The sequence below is a fragment of the Sinocyclocheilus grahami genome, unplaced genomic scaffold (genome assembly GCF_001515645.1).
Source record: "Sinocyclocheilus grahami isolate Dianchi unplaced genomic scaffold, SAMN03320097.WGS_v1.1 scaffold787.1, whole genome shotgun sequence".
In the NCBI taxonomy this organism is placed as follows: Eukaryota; Metazoa; Chordata; class Actinopteri; order Cypriniformes; family Cyprinidae; genus Sinocyclocheilus; species Sinocyclocheilus grahami.
Window position 1 is genome coordinate 191,653 of NW_015505966.1, and position 24,788 is coordinate 216,440.

At 38.9% G+C, this 24,788-nt stretch overlaps 2 protein-coding genes across 3 annotated transcripts in view; one reads left to right on the forward strand and one right to left on the reverse strand.

The window, feature by feature from the left end:
• plekhd1 (pleckstrin homology domain containing, family D (with coiled-coil domains) member 1) overlaps positions 1-5,374 on the forward strand; it is a 12,664-nt gene extending 7,290 nt beyond the window's left edge. The window contains exons 13-14 of the mRNA XM_016246138.1: positions 2,303-2,446; positions 4,926-5,374. Coding sequence (XP_016101624.1) covers positions 2,303-2,446; positions 4,926-5,083 — 302 coding nt within the window. The 3' untranslated portion in view covers positions 5,084-5,374. The remainder of the gene's footprint in view (positions 1-2,302; positions 2,447-4,925) is intronic.
• Positions 5,375-6,413: 1,039 nt separating this feature from the next.
• Positions 6,414-12,157, reverse strand: LOC107561675 (coiled-coil domain-containing protein 177-like). 2 transcript variants are annotated; one of them, XR_001605884.1, is made up of 3 exons: positions 11,885-12,157; positions 7,881-11,027; positions 6,414-6,834 (listed from the first exon to the last, which is right to left on the reverse strand). XR_001605884.1 is itself a non-coding variant. In XM_016246146.1 (2 exons), exon 2 carries the CDS (start codon positions 11,019-11,021, stop codon positions 8,559-8,561), a length of 2,463 nt encoding a protein of 820 aa, XP_016101632.1. In that variant the 5' UTR covers positions 11,022-11,027; positions 11,885-12,157; the 3' UTR covers positions 6,414-8,558. The 2 variants fall into 2 exon arrangements, 1 of the variants encoding a protein (XP_016101632.1); XM_016246146.1 differs by having other exon boundaries at positions 6,414-11,027.
• Between the last annotated feature and the right edge of the window lie 12,631 nt (positions 12,158-24,788).

Sequence of the window (24,788 nt, forward strand, 5' to 3'; positions counted from 1 at the left end):
AACCACTGATTTCTAGTCGTGTCCTCTTTTGGAAGGCCAAACAATGTAGTTTCGCTTCCACAACGAAACACAGTGTCACACACGGCGGCCTAGAGTGAGCAAAGGCCAGCGGGCTTGAGTGAGGAACGGCTGGCGGGCTTGAGAACGGTGCGGCCGTCTGATTCGACAAAGGAGTGGCCGGTGGGCTTGCGGCAACCACATGTGAAGGATCACGTACGAATTAAACCATCAGCTGTGCCTATGGTTTTTCCACATCCAACTGAGGAATGTGAACAAGATCTTTGTATGTGTCCTTTTTATTTGTAAAGCTGCCCTTACGAAAAGTAACAAATAAAATGACGTTTTGATGTAATAAAACCATGTTTTTTAGTGGTTTACTTCCATTTGTATAACAACTGTTGTACTACCGCCACCATGGTTTTACTACAGAGACACAGAGATTTCATTGCAATAACATTACAAATACAACACATTACTCACTCTATTGACAGCGTGCCATTGGGTCCCTCTGGCCTTGGACGTTGCCTCCAATTTATACGTGGCAAGTTAAACACAACGTGCAAAAGTCTGGATCTTCAGTCAGGCAGATGTGTGATGGGACACCCTCGGCAATGTCCTCGTCGGCGTCTTGTAGCTGTGGCATTGCTATGTTCCATTCGTGACAACAGATGCTCTCCACTGTTGGCATCTCACAACACTTACTACAAGAACACCACCACTTTTGAAGAGCTCTCTGTCTCTCTGAGGCTTGAAGACGTGCTGCTGCAGCAGATGCGTCCTCCATCTCCCTCTTAATCTGAGTATTCTGGTTCAAATAAATACGGTTGGGCAAAAAAATCCACGTGGTCTGTTGATATATCAAAATCGTCTTCCATTGTGATGACCTGTACGTCTAAATATCTTTAGATCTTCACAGTGGCAGGGAACACATCCGCAATGACTGTGCACTGTGTAAACAATGAGTGACGTATACGTGCGAGAGATCACTTCCGGCGCTTGCGTAAACTACGCCAGAGCTCGTACACACCTCACGCACCGGATGCTGTGCACGCGCTCAAAGCAGTTGGACATAGTGGTGTATTAGAGGTAAAAAATTATATAAATACTGTTCGGTTTCTCGCACAAACTGATCGTTTCGTGTCTTAGGACATCAATGTGTCGTCACGAGCCGCAGGGTTTAATTTGGATTTGTCTGTGCATGTTTTTTTTACTCTCATAGATTTTGTTACCATTGCCATGCATTATACGACTGATAGACTCCAACGGTTGGAGTTACAAATCATCATTTGTGTTCTACTGAAGAAACAAAGTCACCTACATCTTGGATGCCCTGGGGTAAGCAGATAAACATCACATTTTCATTTTTGGTTGAACTATCCCTTTAACTTTTATAAAGAATATCTCTTTGGATTTGCAACTTTACAGATCTTCTTTATGCACCAAGAGCTTGTAACACTCCATATGACCTCTTTAAGATGTTTTTTAATGAAACCTGAAACAGATTATTTACACTTGAATTAAAGCATTCATATGGATTTGTTTGACGACGCCTTTATAACGTAATTACAAAGTTTTAGTTACCTGAACAGAAACCTCTCAGGTTTAATCAAAAAAAAAAAAAAAAAAACGAAGGGTGAACTAGTACACTTTAAGAAGCCTCTGCATTTTGATCAAGAAATTAATAAATAATTAATAATAAAAATAATTTATATAACTCTGGATTTAATTTTTTTTTTCCCACCAGCGCAAAAAGAGGGCTTATTGAAAACATAAAGCAAAAAGAGGCAGCTGTTGTCTGTGTGGTTGTGCAGCTGGTCCATTTTCTTATGAGTCAGTAGAAATACTTAAACCACCTTATTTGTAAGGACATTGCCACCACATACTGTCTTTACAATGTGCATCCTGGGAGGCTTTAAAATGGCACTGAATGAGTTCCCAGGCATGCTGGGATGTTGGCAGCCTTTTCTTCAATATCCGTTCCAGCTCAACCATTAAGAAAAAATAAATGAATAAATTAAAATATTAATTTTGTAAAGTCAAGTGCATCCAAACCCAGTTTGCCAACAGCAAAGTAAATTAGTACTGCAATTTAACTCGAAAAATTAGGATTTAATTTGCATTTATACAGTAATGTCCATTTATTTAAGGCATGGTTGCCAGCATTCTTCAAACTATCTTATATTATGCTCAGCAGAAGAAAGAAACTCATACAGGTTTGGAACAACATGAGGGTGATTAAATGATGACAGGATTTTCATTTTCGGGTGAACTATCCCTTTAATGTTGTGCATTGTACCTCTAGAGTTCTTTGAGGAATGTATTTGTGCTGCGGAGATCGAAGCCAAGTTACCATCCATCATGAAGAACGCCGTGTATCTGCATAAAGCTGCTGCTCGACGCATCAAAAGTTGCCGTATCCAGAGACGGGCCTCCAGGCAGCACTGGTGTAAGTGTTACACGTATGCACACATGATGAAATTATACTAAATAACTAAATAATACCATTAGTGATAATTTCATATTGAGCTGACCTATGCATTTATTCTGGTGTTCTGAGAAATCTGCTATTCTGCTATTACCCCTTTTTTTTTGTTTGATTGAAGGATTTTTTTTTTCCGTAAATTGTTAAACATTTAATACATATATAAGTTAAAGGGGTCATATGATGCTTTTTTAAAGATCATTATTTTGTGTATTTGGTGTAACAGAATATGTTGACATGCTTTAATGTTCAAAAAACACATTATTTTTCAAATACTGTACATTATTGTAGGTCCTCTATGCCCCGCCTCTCTCAAACGCTTCGTTTTCTACAAAGTCCCTCCTTCCGACAAGCGCAGTCTGCTCTGATTGGCCAGCTGACCCAGTGCATTGTGATTGGCCGAACACCACAAGCACAACACTCCAAAGAGAAAGGAAAACTTGAAATCGCGTCATATGACCCCTTTAATATTAACCTGTTAACATGTTAAATGCAACTTTTTTTTCTTCGTAATTTGACTTTAATTTGACTACTTTTTGATAGAATTATTAGTGTGGTTTTGAATTATTTTAAAAGCGAAAGATTATATGTTTTAAAAAAGATTATATTTCAAATAAATGTACTTTTGAATGTTCTATTCATCAAATAATAAGAAAATGCATCATGGTTTGCACAAAAATATTAAGCAGTGCAACTGTTTTCAACATTGATAATAATAAGAAATGTTTCTTGCGTAACAAATCAGTATATTAGAATAATTTCGGAAGTATCATGTGACACTGAAGACTGGAGTAATGATGCTGAATTTCAGCTTTGCCATCACAGAAATTACACTTTTAAATATATTAATATAGATTTATTTATTTATTCATTCATTCATTCATTCATTCATTTTTGATCAAATAAATACAGCCTGAGTGAGCATACTTATTCAATGACAAAAGATTAATTATAGTTATATTATATTTATTGCAATAAAATACTGGATTTTTGTTGATACATTGCCCTCCACTAATATTGGCACCCTTGATAAATATGAGCAAAGGCGGTTACATGATGTGAAAATAAATCTCACATTATGAAATCAATGTTTTTCTCCAATGCATGTTGGCCAGAATTATTGGCACCCCTTGAAATTCTTATATTCAAAAAAGTATATTCCCATTCATATTTACTTTTTTTTTTTTTTTTAAGCAGAACAAGGTTTTTAAGCTTCACAAAAGAGAAAGTGGCTGTAAGAAAATGGCTAAAGCATTGAAAATCCCCTTTTCCACCATCAGGGCAATAATTAAGAAGTTCCAATCAACTAAAGATGTTACAAATCTTCCTGGAAGAGGATGTGTGTCTATATCGTCCTAATGCACAGTGAGGTGGAGAGTTTGAGACTCTCCAAGGATCACAGCTGGAGAATCGCAGAGATTAGTGGAGTCTTGGCGTCAAACAGCCTCTACATCACCACATGTTATCCGGGAGGGTTCCAAAAACAAACTCCAGCATATTCAGTTGTCAGACACGACTGGAACTTCCAACGGGACTGACTTTTATGGTCAGATGAAACTAAAAAATTAGCTTTTTGGCAGCAAACCTACCAGATGGGTTTGGTGCAAACAGGGATCAAAAGTACCCCCACGGTTAAATATACTGCCAGATCTTTAATGTTGTGGGCCTATTTTTGTTTTGCCAGAGGTCCTGGACATCTTGTTCAGATATTGGCATCATGGATCCTATCAAATACCAACAGATAAACAATCTAAACATGACTGCCTCTGTTAGAAATCTTATTATGGGCCACGGTTGGATCTTCCATCAGGACAATGATCCAAAACAAACATCAAAATCAACACAAACATGTGTCACTGGGCACAAAATGAAGCTTCTGCCATGGCCGCCCCAGTTCCCTGACCTGAACCCTATAGAAGATGAGTGAGGTGAACTGAAGAGAAGAAGTGCCAACATGGATCTGAGAATCCTTCTGTATGAAGGAATGTTCTCTGATCTTGTCAGATGTTCTCCAAACTCAGGCATTATAACAGAAAACTCAGAGCTGTTATCTTGGGGAAAGGACAGTGCAAACTATAGAAAAACATTAATTCCATAATGAGACACCCTCCCCCCCTCCCACTTTCCATTATTTTATTTCAATGATAGGTTAGAATTTTGTGTTTGTTTGTTTTTTTATGAAAGATCAAAAGGATAAACAATGCAGATCTAGTTTCACAGCCACCTTTGCTCATATTTACCAAGTGTGTCAATATTAGTGGAGGGCACTGTATGTTTAAAATTAAGTAATAGTTGTCATAAGCTATTAATTGTTATTTCATTGATTTTACAAATATGTGTTAGACACTAATGCCACATCTTGTGGAATTGCCCAAATGGCTTCAAGTTTTGGTTAAATTTACTCTAAATATATTTACTTCACCTTCTCTTGTCCTGTGTGCAGTGAAGCACTCTCAATCATTTGCCTCCTCTCGTGGTGCCTCCTCCACCAGTCTTGAAGAGCTGAGAGAAACAGCCCGACGTCTGACTTCAGACAGCTGTTTGAGACAGCGGGCCTACAAGATCATCAGCCGCCAGAAGACCGTTCAGTCTGAGGACTAACAATATTCTGACAGGACATCCTGGGAGAGAGGGGAAGTTGTTTTGTCATCCTGCTCTATGCTGTGCAACTTCTGGTGAAAAGTTAGACATTCATAATTCAGTAATCTACACATGCAGTGTGCTGTCATAGTTTGGGACTATGTGTCCTTCATATTTTGTCCTTGTAAATTCATAACACTGTAGGACAATATAGCTACGAAATGTCAAAGATTTGCTTTTAGTGAAAATAAATGTCCTTAAAATGAAAATGTATTTGAAACCTAAGGAGAAACAGCACATTGACCTGTAAAATCACAACACAGTAACTGTCAAAACTGAAACTGAAAATAAAAAAATTTCATTTAAAAAAAAAAAAGTCTTTGTTCCACAGTTATAAGACATGAACCAAACCAACCAGCTATGAGGTGAATCACAACATTGCAAACTGATTTGAAGCAAAAAATATTTGAAAACCAGACAAAAAGACTACAGTAGAAGGCCTGCCTACGTGACAGCTTTAATGGGGGAAAGAACTACAATCCCATGAAGCATTGCAAATGACATAATCAAATTAAAAATGGACTTAAAGATTTAAAGAATGAAGATTAAAAGAATGATGGATTAAAGATATAAACAATATATTTTATGTTTATTGCAAAATATGCATTTATATACAAATATTTATGTAGTTTGAGAGTGTATGGAGATTGACTCGTATTTCAAAAGCCTACAAGTTATCAATAAAGATCCATTTCTGAATGGAGAAAATGAATGCATTTTTTTTTTTTTTAATTTTTTTATGTATATATATATTTTCGACCGTTGCACTCTGACATAGTTGAGCCAAACCTGTCTATCACTGGACAGAGATCACAGGATTTCAGCTAGAACTAAATTTTGACAAAATATGTAGTTACTGGGTTAAGTTTACTAACCCGTCCAAATTAATTTATAAAATCAGATGGAAAAAAAAAGACGTAATGTGAATTCATATAACTTTGTTATGTCCAGAAGCATAACACAACTAAATAATTCAGATTTAATTAATTCTTTTTTTATTATTCTTTTTTTTTAATACAGTATGCCATTTTCAAAACTGAATTGTTGGTTCTCAAGTAAAGCATCACCCTGCATTTCACTTTTTAATAAACCAGAAATGAAGCATCTGTAGCCTACAGAAAACATTTTCATTACAGATAACAAAAAAAAAAAGTGTTGAGACAAAATATATAACAATTTGATGAGATATACTTTTACACTTAAAATAAAAGAAACAACAAAACATTTTAACAAAACAATGTTTTTAATATAACATCTGTATATTAAATACATCTGTTTAATTCATCTGTAATTAACACTTGCTTTGTCACTAGCCCTAAAAAGCTTTGTTATGAATTACATTCAGAATCCTTTTTTTTTTTGTCCATCTTCATGAAACTGATATTATTAGCTTGGTTATTATTCAACTCGATTCTGCTTCCATTTAAAAAGCCCTTACATTTAACCCATAATACAATATGAAATTGTACTAATGAAATTGTTTCTTTGGGCTTTTTATGATATTAAAATTGGTGTTGATATGCCATCTGGATATGCTGGAAGTAAAATGGCTTTAGTGTTTATTAAACCTTCCAATTACATCATGCCTAGCTGAGTCACTGCCAGAAAGGGAATAAGGATCCATGATCAAAGTGAAATTTGCAGTCTCTTGTTTTTTTTTTTACTGAATCAGGCCACAGATGTCAACATCATCATCTTCTCCACTCTCAAACCTGCGTCAGAAGAGACAAACCAGATAACAGTCAGTTATTGCACAGAAACTTTGCTTTTCACTCTGTTATATAAAACAACTAATAATTAAGCTGCAATATCAGACTTGCTTGCATAACAAATTTGAATATATAAATGTGTTGTTCAAGTTATCATGCATTAATTATCTAAAGAGCCTGTATGTAGAGGCACTGAAAAATGTGCTAGCACTAAAAACAGTTTGTGTCCAGGTTGTTGACTGCTGTACAGTACAAAAAAAGCCTGTGACAGATGGCATGCCGTGCCAAGCATCAGTGTGGGTTAAGCTCTCATAGGAATTGAAATGCCTACTGCAGTGCTTTTCTCACAGATATCGATGTGAGCTCTCCTCCAACCCTGTCCTCTAGATATGTACCAGGATGACATGGCATTTCTAGCACAATGGACGTAAAACGTAAATACTAAAGTGTTATGTAATATGAACATTCGTATTGGCTTCAATGCACCCATTATTATCACACAAGCATTATTTTAATGTGATGATAATGGACATGTGTGAACCATTAATGTTCAGGCAATGTTCAAAATAGCAAGATGTACTACTGAACTTACTATTTCTGCAGTATATAGCTAGTATGTGTCCTGTGCATAGTATGCACATTTTCTGTATGTCCTGACACCAAAATGTGCATTATACAAAAAAAGCATACTGAAACACTGTATGCCTCAATGCAATGCACTCCACTTTCTGCATTTGAGTCATTGTTTTATTGGACTGCCAAAATGTGACATTTTAACTCAAAGCTGAATGCAAATTAATCATATTTATTTCCTTAATCGTAGTGACATGTTGTGATGAGGTAATGCCATGTTACAATAATGAAGCCCTCGGAAAAATTGATTAATTGGTTAGTTGAATTCAGTGGTCAAATATTTCTGAATAATGAGCACTGATGTTTAGTTTATACCACACAGTAAGAAGTAAGCTAGTATTCCATTCTGAACATGCCGGATGAGAAGTAGAATACCAAAAATGAAGCTTGTGAGAAAATAAAATAAATAAGCACACCTGAAGGGAATGCAGGGGATGTCAGTATGGATTTGAGCCCTGATGGGTCTGTTGCTGACCAAAGACTCCTGTGCTTCATCAGCAGTTACACTGTGCTGAGATCATTCTTTGTCATGTCCTGACTCTAGGATGTAATGCTGGGTCAGCATTTAGCTAGAGTTTGGTTTACACACAGTCAAGTCATGGCTCACTCTCCAACGGCCAAGATTTCTAAAACAAGAGTCTCCCTCAAAAGATTTACTCTGGGAGAAACATCCCATCCCCTTTTCTTGTCCTTCTTCTAAGGAATAAAGCTACCCTTAGAAAGAAGCCATCACTGTTGCCACAGTGCCAAACCTCCTTGTAAACAATTAACTCTTAATATACAGTTCTCAAAGCAACACGGCTGCCAAGTTACAAAAAAACAATCATGCCCCGACACATAATCATACATACATCAGCACAAAGTTCTTAGATTAACATTTAAAATATATGAATACAAAAAAATATTTATTTATATGACATGATGAAAATGATCCAGCATCAGGAATAAATGAATCTTTAGATACAACACTTGAGGGCATGACCATCATTATTGTTGCTGTAGTTTGGTGATGAGGCTAGCATGTAGGCTCAAGCACAGCTTATTTCTAGACAGATGTGCATGGAAAGAGCAGTTAAGTTGCACAGTTGAAGTGCTCACTTCTCAACTAAATTTGCTTTTAACTGAGCCTCCAGGGCCATCTTGTCAAAGGTGCGCATGTTTGTCTCTTCCCGAACGCGATCCCGCACGTGGAAAGATGCACGCGCCACGGATCGGGCACTTTCCAAGACTGCACGTTTTTCTCTGAAAATCTGTTCACTTTTTTCCAGTTTGCGCTCAATGGACTGTAACAATTCTAGGCGACGCTGTTTCTCCTCCTCCTCTACGCGTTGACGGTTAAGCCTTTGGAGTCGTTCTTTTTCCTGCCTGCTTTGCACCACACGTTGGGCCTTCTCCCGCGCCCGGTCTTCAGCTATTTGAGTGGCTTGTTGTGCTCGTCTTTCGGCCTCCCTAGCCCTTGCCTCCATCTGTTCCTTCTGCTGTTGCTCACGTAGTTCAGCGGCCCGTCTTGCTTTCTGGATCTGCTTCTCTTCCCGCTTAGCTTTCTCCTTTAACTCTTGCCCACGTTTTTCTTGTATTTGCTCATAGTTCTCCAAAGACCTACTTAGCTTCTCTTCAGCTATTCTCTGTGCTTCTTCACGCTCGTCCACTTCTCTGCGTGCAATCTCTTGGATAAGAGCTGCATGGCGCCTCTTCTCGGCACGGTTGAGTCCACGACGCTCCTCTTGAATTTGATGCTCTCGCTCCTGTCGCTTCAACTCAGCAATGGTCAGTTTTTCCTTAAGGAGCAGTTTCTCTTGCTCAAGAATAGCAGCTCGCTCCTCCTCCAGTGCTTTAAGGTTCTGTTCTTGTAATGCCTTCTTGTGTTTCTCCTCACGAGCAGTCTGTTGCAGTTTCTGCAACCGGCTGCGTTCTTGTTGCTCAGCCAATTCCTTCCAACGCTCCTCAGTTTCCAATGCTTGCCGAAGTTTCGCTTCTGCAGCCTCACGCTCCTGCTGGTTAAGCCAGCGCTGCCGGGTAGAAACTTGTGACTGCCATGCACGCTGGCACTGCTGCACAGCCCTCTGTTTCTCCCGTTCTTCACGTTCCCTTCGTAGCTCCTCTAGTCTGCGCTCACTGTCCCATTGCAGGTGTGCTACGTAGCGTGTCTGGCTCATTATGTCCTCCTCTTGGTACCTGGCTAGCATTAGTGCAGCAATCTTTCGGTCTCGTTCTGGGACTGCTTTAAGTCCCCGTCGTTTCACCTCTTTCACAATGCGCTCCACTTTTTGCATAGTCTGTGGAGAGTGGCTAAGGTCTCCCAAGCTCAAACTGCGACCAATTAGGGAGTTAAAGGTAGCTAAAGTGCGGGCACGAGGACTTGATGTCTTAGCCCAGTGATCTCTTGCCCCATCCCAGCTATAGGATGAGGAAGCAGATTCAGAGGAAGTACATGTGGTAGTTGTAGTGTTTGTTGTTGAAGCAGTAGAGGAACAAAACGTGTCACGTCTGCGTTGCAAAGACTCCAATGAGTGGCTTCTGCATCTAACCTTTGATTTGGAGATGATGTGCCCATTATGCTGTGCAAATGTACTTGTGATGCCATTGGCAGGACTTTGGACAGCAGATTTTGACACTATTGGGGCAAGTGAAGTTGGTGTCCTTGGAAAGGAAGACGGTTTTGTTATTGATCTGGGGAAAGTATTTGGAGCCTTTGTATGAGCACTAGAGGGTTTTTTTGAGCCCTGACCTCCTGGAGCTGACTGAATTGATCGTTGGACTATTGAAGGTTTTGGACCTTGAGGTTTTCCCCCAGATTCTACTTCAAGGGACTTTTTTGCAGAATTTCCTTTAACGGTAGGAGCAGAGTTCACTGGACTGACTTTTGGTGGAGAGTTGGATGTGGACACTGTAATAACTTGTCCTGACCCTGCTGTCGTGCTTTTAGGGGTAGTTGATGTAGATTGTTTTTTAGGTGCACCGCTGCAAGTAGGTGTTATTTTGGGGGCTGGATTTGTTAAACTGTGATTGGTTTGTTGAGACAATCCAGCATTTACAGTTTCCTGTGACTTCTCTGAAGCCAGTGGACCAAGATTATTGTTGAGAGCTGCCTGCAGAATTCGCCTCTTCTCCTCGCTGATAATCCGTTCTCTCTCCTCTCTGCAGTGTCGGAGTTTAGCATGTCTATCCCGCTCATATATCTCAAACATTCCTGTGGCGACACGCATACTCCGGCCGGGTGCCTCACGGGCAAAATCAGACAGCGGACGAGTCAGAAGCTCCACAGGTTTCACTCCACAGTGTGCACATGCCTCAAGAGAGTGAGGGCTTGTCAGTACATACCGGCTGCCTTCTGCAGCTGGCGAGTCAAAATTGTAAAGGTCCAGATGTAGTTTTAGCTCTTCTGGTTGACTAGGTTCAGTACTGGGCTCTGTCTGTGGGCTGGAATCCACACTAACATCTTTCTCGCTATCATCACCTGGCTCAGGTAGACATGGTGCTTCAGAGGCTGCAGCAGGGCTTTCAAACTGGGCCCCTCTGAATTTACTCAGGTCATCAGGTTCCAATGGGTCCACCATGATTCACTGTATAAAAAAGAACACACACAAAATGAATACTGCAGTGTTTCAATGACAGTGCTGGATAACCCACAAGCAGATTTGTGGAATCACAGGGATTATTATGTTCTGTCTAAAGATCAAAGCTTAAGAGTGCTATCTAAGGTTGAGGGATGCCACAAAGCTTGCACACGCATGCATATTTTTTTACGCTCTGCTTCTGTATGTGATGACGGTTCCCGCTTCAGGGTAATTGCATAAGGTTACACATGCATGCGGGGCAATATTAAAGATCTCATGCAGTTGCTATTTTTAGAGGCTGATTCAGATGCAATCATGCATGTATGTAAAACCATTTCAATATGTCTCATCTCTGCACTCTGCATCTATCTATCTATCTATCTATCTATCTATCTATCTATCTATCTATCTATCTATCTGTCTGTCTGTCTATATGTCTGTCTGTCAAATGCCTCTAAACCTCAATAATGCAGTTACTCACTCATAAACAGAAATATCAGTTTGATGTCATTTTTTCATGTCAAAATTATGGAATGTTTCGTTCACTCAATATTAGTGAAACATTTGGTTGTGTAGACTATGTGTATCGCAAGCTTCGATTAACAACAACATCATAGGCCCCAAAAAGACATATGTTGTGTATATAGTAAAGAAACGCTGATTTTAAAGGAAACATACTGCAAGAGCCATCTAAAAACACAAATGCTCAAAACAGCCTCACACTTCGCAGATGGTTTCCAGAGTAGATGTGTTTGATTTTGCATAGCCTACAGTAAGCGGTCTCTATCACACCCAGCGCAATAATATCTGATGACATGAATGCGCTAGGAATATAGGAACACGACCATAAAAAAGAGTCTTACCGTTATCAGGTCCCACTCGTTTAAAGCATATCAGGTCATTGCTATTTCCCCTCTTCCTCATCAAATGTGTTTGAGATTCTGTGGTCGGTTCTCGTCTGGTTCTTTCCTTCAGCAGTCAGTCTCCACCTGCTGTTTGACACTCGCATCCTTGGCCGTGAAGCATCTGTGCTCCGCCTCCGTGTGACTGCGCTCTAAAAATATCGTACATAATCAGCCCTCTGTCCCCCTGTTATGGCCATATGAACGGAGAACGAACGATTCCGTTCATGAACGTTGCTGTCGGTGTGGTTTACACAGACTTGAAACTGAATTCACAAACTGAATTTTGCAAATGCTACATGGAAATTCAGCAGTGTTTATTTTGGAAGAAAAAACATGTTTCTGTTCAATGGTGTAATAAGTAAAACTATACGCTAGGGGACGCAGTATGCACAAATAACGTGGCTTTGATGGAATCTGCGGCGCTTACTATCTACGATGGCTTTAATCTTTGTGCAATCAAGATACTCTTAAAAACCGTGTGCATTTTATTGCATTTGGTAACTAAATATAAAATGCAATGATATCTGCAAACATCGATCACATTTCTTCAGAACTCATTTTAAGGCAATTTTATGCTATTCACATGTTTACTGAACTCAATTTTGCCCAAAGGGTCAGATTGCCTTTTGTCATAATTTTGCATGGTATAGCTATCAGTTGTTTTATTGTTTAAAATTGTTCAAAACATGTTGTGAAATGTTTTGCTTTAAAGCTGTTTGCCTAAAATTAAATGCCACTTGGTTAGGTAGTTTATGCAATAGCATTCATACATTTCTAAGTGTGTCTTAATTGTATAACTCTGTATAAGATCTTTGCAGGAGGTTTGGTAAGGTGTCTTACACTAGGCTACTACTTTTTCTCTTTCGCTGGTATAAATCTGATTAGATAGAAGATAAAAAGCCAGTGCTACTAACACCTGCAGGGGCCGGATGCATAAATGCCTTAGAATATTCTTAAAAAGTTAGTCATCTAATTTGTTTTTCAAAAACGTTTTTTAATTCAGTTACAAAAAGGTAGATTGGTCTAATTTGAAGTGAAAGTGACGTGACATGGCCAAGTATGGTGACCCATACTCGGAATTAGTGATCTCCATTTATCCCATCCAAAGTGCACACATACAGCAGTGAACACACACACACACCGTGAACACACACCCGGAGCAGTGGGCAGCCATTTTTTTGCTGCGGCGCCCGGGGAGCAGTTGGGGGTTCGGTGCCTTGCTCAAGGGCAACTTCAGTCGTGGTATTGCAGGTGGGAGAGAGCGCTGTACATTCACTCCCCCCACCTACAATCCCTGCCGGTACGAGACTCGAACCCGCAACCTTTAACCATTACCGCGACTCTCTGACCATTAGGCCACGACTTCCCACGATTTGAATCTCAGAAGTATGACCAATTACCTCTTGTCTACTGCTAGCTGGTGAAACCAGTTCTTAAGACTCAGTCTTAAAATAGTGCTATGTTTATGCAACTGGCCCCCGGTCTTAGAGTAGAGGGAAGCTGAGATATCAAACAGTGATGGAGGACGTGAAGATGATTTATGGTTGCTCTATACAACTTTATCAATCAAACGTCTAAGTATTTGACTATGTACTTGTAAGACAAGCAGTGAAAACAACCTTCCACTCATTGGCTTTCATGCCACAGGAATTTATGAACATCCATTATATCCATAACTGCGTTGCTGTTACGTAAAAGGCTTCGGAACAAATACTGTAAACCAAGCAACTAATGTCATCGTGCCTGTAATCAACCATCTAATCTACAAAAAGTCCGACTCTCTGACCATTAGGCCACGACTTCCCACGATTTGAATCTCAGAAGTATGACCAATTACCTCTTGTCTACTGCTAGCTGGTGAAACCAGTTCTTAAGACCCAGTCTTAAAATAGTGCTATGTTTATGCAACTGGCCCCCGGTCTTAGAGTAGAGGGAAGCTGAGATATCAAACAGTGATGGAGGACGTGAAGATGATTTATGGTTGCTCTATACAACTTTATCAATCAAACGTCTAAGTATTTGACTATATACTTGTAAGACAAGCAGTGAAAACAACCTTCCACTCATTGGCTTTCATGCCACAGGAATTTATGAACATCCATTATATCCATAACTGCGTTGCTGTTACGTAAAAGGCTTCGGAACAAATACTGTAAACCAAGCAACTAATGTCATCGTGCCTGTAATCAACCATCTAATCTACAAAAAGTCAATTATTATTTTACTGTCATTTATAGCACTTTTGACACTTTTATAACATTCAACAGAAGATGCGGCCAATACTTCATTTTTCAAGAATTCACTAAATGGAATAAATCAAGTCATACAGGACTGGAATGACATGTAGGTGAGGAATTAAAACAGAATTTTTACTTTTGGGTGAACTATTTCTTAATTGTCCATCAATTGTCCTTAATTGTCCGTGAGCATCCGGAGAGACGTTTTATAGAATAGGATTAGATAATTGAAGGGGGAGTCTGTGGTGGTGACCCACTAAACTTCTGACCCAGTGTACGAAGAGTGCGAGTTTAATTGACCCCGTCCGCAGACTCCCATCAGAAAAGCTGTGAGCAAGCTGGGTGACATCAAGGAACATGCAGGCTGCCTTGTCATTGAGGGATATGAGGTGGGGGGTTTATGGGAGATATAGTTCACTCTTCACAATAGTATGCCCCCAAAACTGTGCTGGGGGTCACAGAGAGGTGAGTTGCATGGTATAGTGATGGAGCTGGTTGGGGTTAGCTAATGGAAACATATGGAAAAGTTTCTATGCCTTAATCAAGACCCAACATTTTTTTTTTTTCATCTGGATTGCATTTCAGTTATGAGCACTATTAGCTGATGGAATGACATCTCCTTCATGAACCATGATGATGTCATGTCTAAATTACTGCTAACAAATAGTGGAATAGAAACCTGACATACTGGAGTGTAATAGCACGATTTTGTAGAATCCTCATGTTTAAACTTTGATTATTCACATGATCCAGTAATCAAAGGCTATTTTCAATTAATTTGACTCAAATTTAGTTTACTGGATTTTATAATTGGTGCATTGTGGATGGATAATCTGGCTTTGCTCAATATTATATAAATTGATACACAGTTTTTGGTAAACATATGAATTTAATTATTACATTAGAGCATGATCTCTTTCCTCAAAGGACTTTATTCTGGATAAAAAGTAACCAACAAACCCCAACTGAAGTGAAGTCTTCTGCAGTTGGATAATTGTTTGTAGAAGCTTATTGGAATTTGATTTGTCTTCAAGGACAAAGTTCCCTTCAAACATTAATTTACAACTGTAAGGTATATTTTGTCTTATTGACAGCAAAGAAACCGAAACTGCCTCCTCCTCACATGAATATATATATATATATATATATGTGTGTGTGTGTTTGAACAATAATGTAAGAAAATGTAAAAAAAATTGAAATTTTTAAATATTATTTCAATTTAAACATTGTGTGTTATTAGAAATGTTGAAAACAGTTGTGCTGCATAATATTTTTGTTTTTCAGTATTTTCTAAAGGTTAAATTCTAAAGGACCGCTTTTGATTAAATTAATGTGTCCTTGCTGAATAAAATAATTAATTTCCTTAAACATGAAAGGTATATCATGGTAGTATTTCTTGTACTGCCTTTAATTTATTAGTAAATTACATGAAATAAAAGTTGACATGTTACTTGGCGTGACGTGGTGTATGAAATATAAAATGTAATATAAAAACAGTATTTAATTCTTTTAGAATTATGTATTATTTTGAATTATTATGCCCTTTTTATACTGCAGCTCATATTGATTGCAAGAATACATATAATATCTGTACTTTTAAAAAATGAATGTCATAACGCAACCATTTTCCATTATGTATTCATACTGTAAATATGCCATGAAAATAATTTTGACTGCAAAAAAAAAACAGTAGTCCTAAAAAACCCATCTTTTTATACAAAATATTTAATTAATTAATTTTATTTTATTTTCCTCACACCCACCCACCTGGCAGGCCTGTCCTTGCGAAGACCGGGACCTCTGAATGCCCCCAGTTCACATTTCTAGCTTGGTTTTGCCAACAGCAAGGGCCACGCTTTGCTGACATTTTGACAACTCTGCGCTCTCGACCCCTTACTCCTTCCCCCCCTCCTCCATCGGGCTGGTACAGAGGGTGGGGTGAAGGTCCTTGGGACCAAGCTGTTAATTCAATCAGGAGGGTGGTATGCTCAATTAGGCACTCATAAGGGCCCAGGAAGGGTCTGGGGCCCCAACAGAGGGCAGACAGCCCTACCCCTGAGAGCCATTAATTGTGGATGACAGTATGTAAACACTTGGGTGAATAGGCAGTGCAGGTGTTGGACACACTACTAGTTGGACACTGTATCAATGGTTCTTTTCACACCCCGCTTTCCTCTAATCGTTCAATTTTTCGGTCTCTCAATCACTCTTCGCTTATCACAAGAGGTGGTTGAACGATAAATTGAGGAGGTTGATGTTGATTTCAAATATAAATTAATATTTGTGTGTGTGTTGAGAGGTATCCTTTAAAGATGACTCCAAAGAAGGTGTAAAAAAAAAAAAAAAAAAGAAATTGACTGGACCATCTGAACTCTTTGGCCAGGCCTGGAATTACGTGACTCCTCCAGATACGGGAGCTTGTGAGAACTGCAGCCAGTACATGTAAAAGACATGGAATCCAACAAATGAAAGCCAGATGAGGGACTTTAAAGTGAAAGGGCTCTGCATCTGACCTCACATTCTCTTGTTTGAAGTCTTCTCTCTGTCCATCTCTTTTCTTCATTCTTCCACGATTAGGTCAAACCGGCACTTGTGAGAAATATGGACATCTGAAATGTCTTGTATCAGTCCCTAAACTCACAATGTTTAATCTTGAAGTATTGAGACACAAACCAAGTGACTAGGAATACACACACACTTACTGTACACACACCTGTGCAATGTGCAATCACAAATCCGATCTCAATTGTTTCCCATTGAGATTACACTAAGACAAAATATAGACTTCTACTTCATGTTTTTGTCCTGAGAAAAAGAACACAGTCTCCTCTTTGCAGTTTCAGGACAGATTTTCCAAGAAGTCTGAGATTTCAGTTCAAACTTCAGTATTTTAATAACTAGGTATCTTAGTCATAAATATTCACATGATTTATTCAGATTAATTGATTACACTTTATTTTAAGGTGACTTTGTTACAGTGTATTTACACATGTAGTAGTTACACAAATAAGATAACTGAGTATTATTCATTAACTACATGTACTAACTATAAAGTTAAGGATAGGGTTTGGTTTAGGGTTAACTGGTTGTAATTATGCATCATTTACTGTTACTAACTCAAGTAACATGTTACTGTCACCTTAAAATTATGTGTACCCATTAATTGTGTAATTCTATAAACTTAAAGGAATATTGCAGGATAAGCTCAATTGAGAGCATTTGTTAATTACCAAAAAAAAAAAAAAAGGTTACACTTTATTTTAAGGTGTCCTTGTTACAGTGTAATTATACATGCAAGTACTGAGCAATATTAATTAACTACATGTACTTCCTATATGGTTAGGATTAGGGTTACTTACATGTAATTATGCATAATTAATTGTTATTATAATAGTAAATACACGTAACACGTGAACCAAGACACCTTAAAATAATGTGTTACCAAAAAAAAACAAAAAACATTCTTTATTTATTATCAAAAAAATTTGTGAATGGGGCCAGTGAAAAGTTCAAATACACACTTTTTTTTAAAGTACTGCCAAAAGGTTTAAACACACACACACACACACACACACACAATAATGAACGAAAGAAAGCTCCACTGAGTTCATTAATTTCTTTTTGACACTGATAGTAAAACCATACATTTCTGAAAAGGAAAAAAAAAGCATCTACAGAAAAAATATTTTGTAGATTAATTAGACATCTGGTGAGGATATGTATGCCTTGAAGAAGACAATTGCTGTCAAAGACATTAGCTGAAGGAATCGCTCAGGACTAGAGTTGAAACTTTACCTTCTCTGAAAGCTGGTAAAACCACAATAAAGCTTGGTCCAGATGTCTAATTATAAAAGCTGTAAATGGGTTTAACAGCAGTTAGAACCACACAGTTTAAAGTACAAAGGTATTAAGGACACTTAACGTGAAGCGGGCCTGTCATGGTTATCTTAGACATCATAATAAGATAAGGGTGGGGGGCGAGAGCTCTCTGTACTGATGCGTTGATTAAAGCCACTAAATGTGCATAGCCTGGCAATAATTGTGTTGGAGTCGGCGGGGTGCCCGCTGGTTTAGGCTGGCTGGTCTTGTCTACAGACACCTGCTAATTTTCTGTCGGCTTTGCTTGCTATAAACAGACAGTGAACCGCAATCGAGGATCTGTGGAAAGGGTCGGTGTGATAATTGGGCAGCACCGCCCTTTTTCAGCTTGTTCGCCCTCTCCTTTCTCTCTGGCCCTTGTCAAACATTTGTTTCAAGTCCAGCCAAGTGACAACAGCCGTCTGTGTTTGTCAATGTTTCTCCAACAACAATTTTTTCACACGCCAGAAAGCGGCTTTGTTTTGTCAGAGGACATGGTTAAAGGAGCGGGCAGGAGGAAAGTGGATACAGGACATAAAGTGATCTCGTTAACATTCCATTAGACACTCCTGTCCACCCCACCCCCCTCGCCCCACCCCTCCCCCAGAAGAACTTCACACAGTCCCGGCCAGGCAGAGACCAGCTGGCACGGTGTAGAATGCTGCAGCATAACCGAATCCCGGGAAGCGATCTGAATGGAAACCCAACGGCACATCAATGTACACCCCTCATAACCATCAATGATAGCTGTACCACATGGAGGCAGTCCTGAGCCCTGCTAGTCAGAGTTTTGCCTCTCTTTCTCTCCTTTTCTCCTTAAAATTAATTTGAACAAAGGGTAGAATACCATTTTTGAGAAGAAAGTGGAAAGTGATTCAGATTTAATTTTACAGACAAATTGAAAAAAACTATCTATCTATCTATCTATCTATCTATCTATCTATCTATCTATCTATCTATCTATCTATCTATCTATCTATCTATCTATCTATCTACAATGCAGTGTTTTTCCATTTATGAAAATCTGCTTCAATATGCAATGCCATTAAATCGGAGTGCACCAAAATATATACAATAAGAATGCATCCTACATGCAATGTTCATACAATACTTACGAGTTTTACAAATATCAGTTTTAGGAAAGATTATCTAGACAATCTGGAATGCAAAAATAACCCACTGAAAATTTCAAAGGATATTTTTGCTGCCTTATATGGTAACACTGAATTAAAATACACTTTAGTATATTACATTTTCCTTCCTTACTTATGTTTACGCATATCAGTTAGTATAAAGATTAACTTTCATTCTAGAATGCATAATCAGAACATCTTTTAGTGATTCAGCTGAATAGTTGGGTTTTGCTTGCTGAGGCACATTGTCAGTGAGACTTGAGTACACCCATTGACCTTTTGTCATAAAGGTCTTTTGCTTCCTGTGCACCCCTCTGTGCCCATAGAAAAGAGGACCATTGCAGCATTTCATACGATTTCAACAAAGACAGCTGTGTGGAGTATTTCTTTCTGCAACTGAATCAGTTTGCAGACAATATTGAATAGTAGAGCTATATGATGTCTTTTTAAAAAATGATCCTCAGAAAATGCAAATACATCTGTCTGGATGTCTATAAGGGTGAAAATGTGTGTCAAGGTGATGAGCTGTTGTCCTTAATATCATTAATTTAGTAGTAAAGCTTAAAGAAATAACAATTAAAGCAACTTACCTGAGTGATTAACAACACTAACTAGTTAAAGCACAAAAACTGAAATAGAAATCGAATTGCTGGAGCATTTTATTTATATCCTCAAGTATTTGAGCAATTCAGACAGAAGAATGGTTTGTCAAGGTTGCCGCAGAGCTCTTGTGGTAAATGTCCATTCAGTTGTGCACTGAGACACTGAGATCGACCACTGAGAGTGAAAGTAAGTACAAATCAGAAAGAGAGTAGAAGAGAGAAATTTGTGGACGCTGCTGAGGTATTGTCATACTTGTGGTCGGAGGGGGTGGTCAGTATAAAAATCTATGATACGCACACACACATTAAACCTAAAAACACCCCACGTGTGTGTGTGTGTGTGTGTGTGTGTGTGTGTTTGAGTACACCCATTGACCTTTTGTCATAAAGGTCTTTTGCTTCCTGTGCACCCCTCTGTGCCCATAGAAAAGAGGACCATTGCAGCATTTCATACGATTTCAACAAAGACAACTGTGTGGAGTATTTCTTTCTGCAACTGAATCAGTTTGCAGACAATATTGAATAGTAGAGCTATATGATGTCTTTTAAAAAAATGATCCTCAGAAAATGCAAATACATCTGTCTGGATGTCTATAAGGGTGAAAATGTGTGTCAAGGTGATGAGCTGTTGTCCTTAATATCATTAATTTAGTAGTAAAGCTTAAAGAAATAACAATTAAAGCAATTTACCTGAGTGATTAACAACACTAACTAGTTAAAGCTCAAAAACCGAAATAGAAATCGAATTGCTGGAGCATTTTATTTATATCCTCAAGTATTTGAGCAATTCAGACAGAAGAATGGTTTGTCAAGGTTGCCGCAGAGCTCTTGTGGTAAATGTCCATTCAGTTGTGCACTGAGATCGACCACTGAGAGTGAAAGTAAGTACAAATCAGAAAGAGAGTAGAAGAGAGAAATTTGTGGACGCTGCTGAGGTATTGTCATACTTGTGGTCGGAGGGGGTGGTCAGTATAAAAATCTATGATACGCACACACACATTAAACCTAAAAACACCCCACGTGTGTGTGTGTGTGTGTGTGTGTGTGTGTGTGTTTGTGTGTGTGTGCATCTGCAAAATAATTGTTTTGCTGAGAAAAGTCTTAACAGCAAGGTACAAAAAAAACTTTTTTTTTCACATTTCTTGCCTTCAGGAAATATTTTCCGAACCAATTAATCTGCAAGGAACACATTGGACCTCATTGAGATATATAACTATATTTTAAAAGAGTATTAAAATAAATTCCTTGGAAATTTCAATGATTAACTCTTCCTAAATCACATCACACACATTTATAGCACTCAATCTACATGTATTTCTTAATTATGGATTAGAAACAATTGTGACAACAGGGCCACTGTGAACATAAACACTTCTATACTGTGTTTCTGCATGATTATTAAAATAAATTAAGTACTCTGTTAATAAATTGTGCTCATTATGAAACAAGACTCTGTCTGCTGAGAAGAACTGAAAATCATTAAACTTTGTCATAAATTACTTTTTTTCCTTTTTAATGATTTTGCCCCTTCTCCATACTTATGCAGCCACTTTCTCATTTACTTGCCATTAACACTCCCAGGCTTTTATCTAATATGATATAATAACTGCTTACATATTTAATTTTGGCAACAACTCTACAGCTATTACAACTCTACTCTATTGAAATGTACTTTAATAGTAGCCGTACAGGGCGCGCGCGTGTGTGTCTGTGTGTGTGTGCACATGTGTGATTTGTTGTGCTCAACAGCTTTAAACAGTGTAGAAATATCTCCACAGTGTTTAAACATCCTTCATCATCCTCATCTAATCATCATAGGAGGCCAGAAAGGTTGTGTTGAAAAAGCTATTTAAAAAAATCTGAAGTTAAATGCTTCAAAAGTTATACTCCCTTCTGTGCCTCGTTTATAAAAACTTATCTCTGAACGCTGTCAGCTCCAAGAACCCAACGTTTCATGAGGAGTTATGGCTGCTCTGCTAAGCTGGAAGACATATTTGGGCCAATAACAGGATCAAGCTCTTTCCTCAAAGCCAATTGGGTGATTGGGTTTATTAAAAAAATAAATAAAAATAAAGGAAGCGTTTATCTCTTGACAGTAGAGGGATTTTAGGTTTCCTTTTCCACATTTAACATTAATTTAGCACACTTTTCCAGTCACAGTAATTCTGAGTTCTTCGACCTGGCCAATTCTGGCATGCCACAGACTTAGAAGATAATATTTTCTGAGGATTTAATTCTGTCAGCATGTAGCGATGCATCTGAGCACAGTGAATATACCACCTGTCAGAAGGCATTGTTTTGACGATTAATCTTAAGATATTTTGGTTAAAGCTTACATGTATTTCTGTTCCACGAGCATGACTAAATGGAATTGAAAAAACAAACAAATTTCCCCTCATCTGTCATTGGCAGAATAAACAGATAGTCCCGCGCCCAAACTCATAGCGCCACAGTGAATGTTTTCACTGTTTTCATAGTGCCACAGTGAATCAACCTTTGGTGTTGTGAATGCATTTTAACATCGAACACATTACGCATTTCACTTTTAAACAGGTCCTGTGCAAAGGTCACTGGGAACTTTCACTCTTAACAGTCTGACAAACACGATCCTCAAAATAGCCTGATATCAGCATGGATTTAAAAGGACAACAGAGAACAACTGATGTAAAACTTCACAGTATGCAACACACTGTCAGTGTAGTTTAATAGTGAAGTAGTTCACATTATTAAATGGTGATGAATTGGATTTAGTTACATTGTGTTTTATTACAAAATACAATGTGAAAGGCCAAAATAACCTTACTTAAAATTAATTGAAAGTTATATGATACGGATACAGATTATGATAGCTACCGAATTAAGTGATGCAAACTACTGGATAGTGGGTACATAACATAAGCTACCTGTAATGTACAGTATTCATATGTCAGTATTATGCAATCTGTGAATGTTTTGTCGGATAGTCCCGCGCCCAAACTCATAGCGCCACAGTGAATGTTTTCACTGTTTTCATAGTGCCACAGTGAATCAACCTTTGGTGTTGTGAATGCATTTTAACATCGAACACATTACGCATTTCACTTTTAAACAGGTCCTGTGCAAAGGTCACTGGGAACTTTCACTGTTAACAGTCTGACAAACACGATCCTCAAAATAGCCTGATATCAGCATGGATTTAAAAGGACAACAGAGAACAACTGATGTAAAACTTCACAGTATGCAACACACTGTCAGTGTAGTTTAATAGTGAAGTAGTTCACATTATTAAATGGTGATGAATTGGATTTAGTTACATTGTGTTTTATTACAAAATACAATGTGAAAGGCCAAAATAACCTTACTTAAAATTAATTGAAAGTTATATGATACGGATACAGATTATGATAGCTACCGAATTAAGTGATGCAAACTACTGGATAGTGGGTACATAACATAAGCTACCTGTAATGTACAGTATTCATATGTCAGTATTATGCAATCTGTGAATGTTTTGTCTTGGAGTGATCTGTACATTTTTCTTACACTACACATATAAGACTGAACCCGAGTTGTATACTGTATTATTGTGTCTTACCACAGTACAAGTTGAAGTTTTCCTCTAGTAACAGTAGTGTGGAGCTGTACTGTAACCTTGAAAGATGTTACTCAACCCCAGTTTAGAAGGCACCCAGCTGCAAAACTAATAACATAAAAAATAAAGACATGCAATATATCAACTGGCAGAGTTAGACACTATCTGAAAAATCAATCAGTTAAATTTCTGTTAATGTTTTTGCCAATACAGCCAAGAAAACGTCTCCAGGTTACCTATGTAACCATGGTTCCGCAAAGGGAACTAGACGCTGCGTCAGAGAACACTTTGGGAACACCTTTCAGCGTGACCGGCTCTGAATCACATGTGTAATCAGTCCAATGGAAGGGTGAGACCAGGAAGCTATAAAAGCACGTGAGGTCGAACCGGCATCAGCTTCTAGGAATGAAGCAAGCGCTGACAGGGATGCCGGAAGTATGGCCCCGAGACGCAACGTCTCGTTCCCTTCGGGGAACAATGGTAACATACGTAACCTGAAGACGTTCCCCTTCAGGAACTCGAGCTGCGTCGGAGAATGCTTTGGGAACGAGTATGCCCACGCTGCCAGACTTGCAAATTCCTGACTAGTGTGGAAGAGCACAACTAGGACGAGAGAACAGAAGAGCCAGGAGTGGCTCGCATATCTAGGCCATAGAACATGACAAACGTGAGGGCCATGGACCATCCCGCTGCGTTGCAGATGTCCTGCATGAACATACCTGCCAAGAAGGCCTTGGAGGCCGCCATACCTCGGGTCGAGTGAGCCTTGACCCCCAGAGGCGAGGGGAGATCAGAGGACTCATAGGCAATAGTAATGGCATCAACTATCCACCAACTGAGACCCTTCTTAGGTGGACCATAGCACACAAGCAGTTGGTTCATCCTTCAGGGTCCCTGAAGGGAGGAGGACAGGAGGCCTGTATCATGATAGGCTGTGGTGTAACAGAGGGAACCTTAGGGATATACCCCGCACGAGGGTAGAGAAACACTTTGGCCATGCCGAGCGCAAAGTCAAGATAAGAAGGGGCCACTGAGAGGGCCTGAAGATCCCCAACTCTTTTTAGAGAAGTAATAGCCAGAAGGAGGGCAGTCTTAATTGTGAGATAGCGATCAGAAATTTCTTCAATAGGCTCGAATAGAGACATACAAAGAGCTTCTAGCACCACAGCCAGGTCCCATGTGGGGACGCAAGATTGTACAGTAAACATGTAACTAGGGGGTGTCTGCCCACTGACTGGCCACCGAGAGGGGCATGGTAGACCTTCACGTTGACCTTCAGGGTGGAGTGGGTTAGCCCTGCGGTGAAACGGGCCTGCAGGAACTCTAGCACTGTACCAACTGGGCAGTTAACTGGGTCGAGCTGGCGATCTCCGCACCAAGAAGGGAAAAGTTTCCACTTCAAGGCATACAGTTTCCTCGTAGAGGGAGCTCTGGATTGGAGGATGGTCTCAACAACCTCGG

Bases quoted from the DNA above. Each gene is read 5' to 3' on its own strand.
- LOC107561675 (XM_016246146.1), bottom strand. From the start codon at position 11,021: ATGGTGGACCCATTGGAACCTGATGACCTGAGTAAATTCAGAGGGGCC.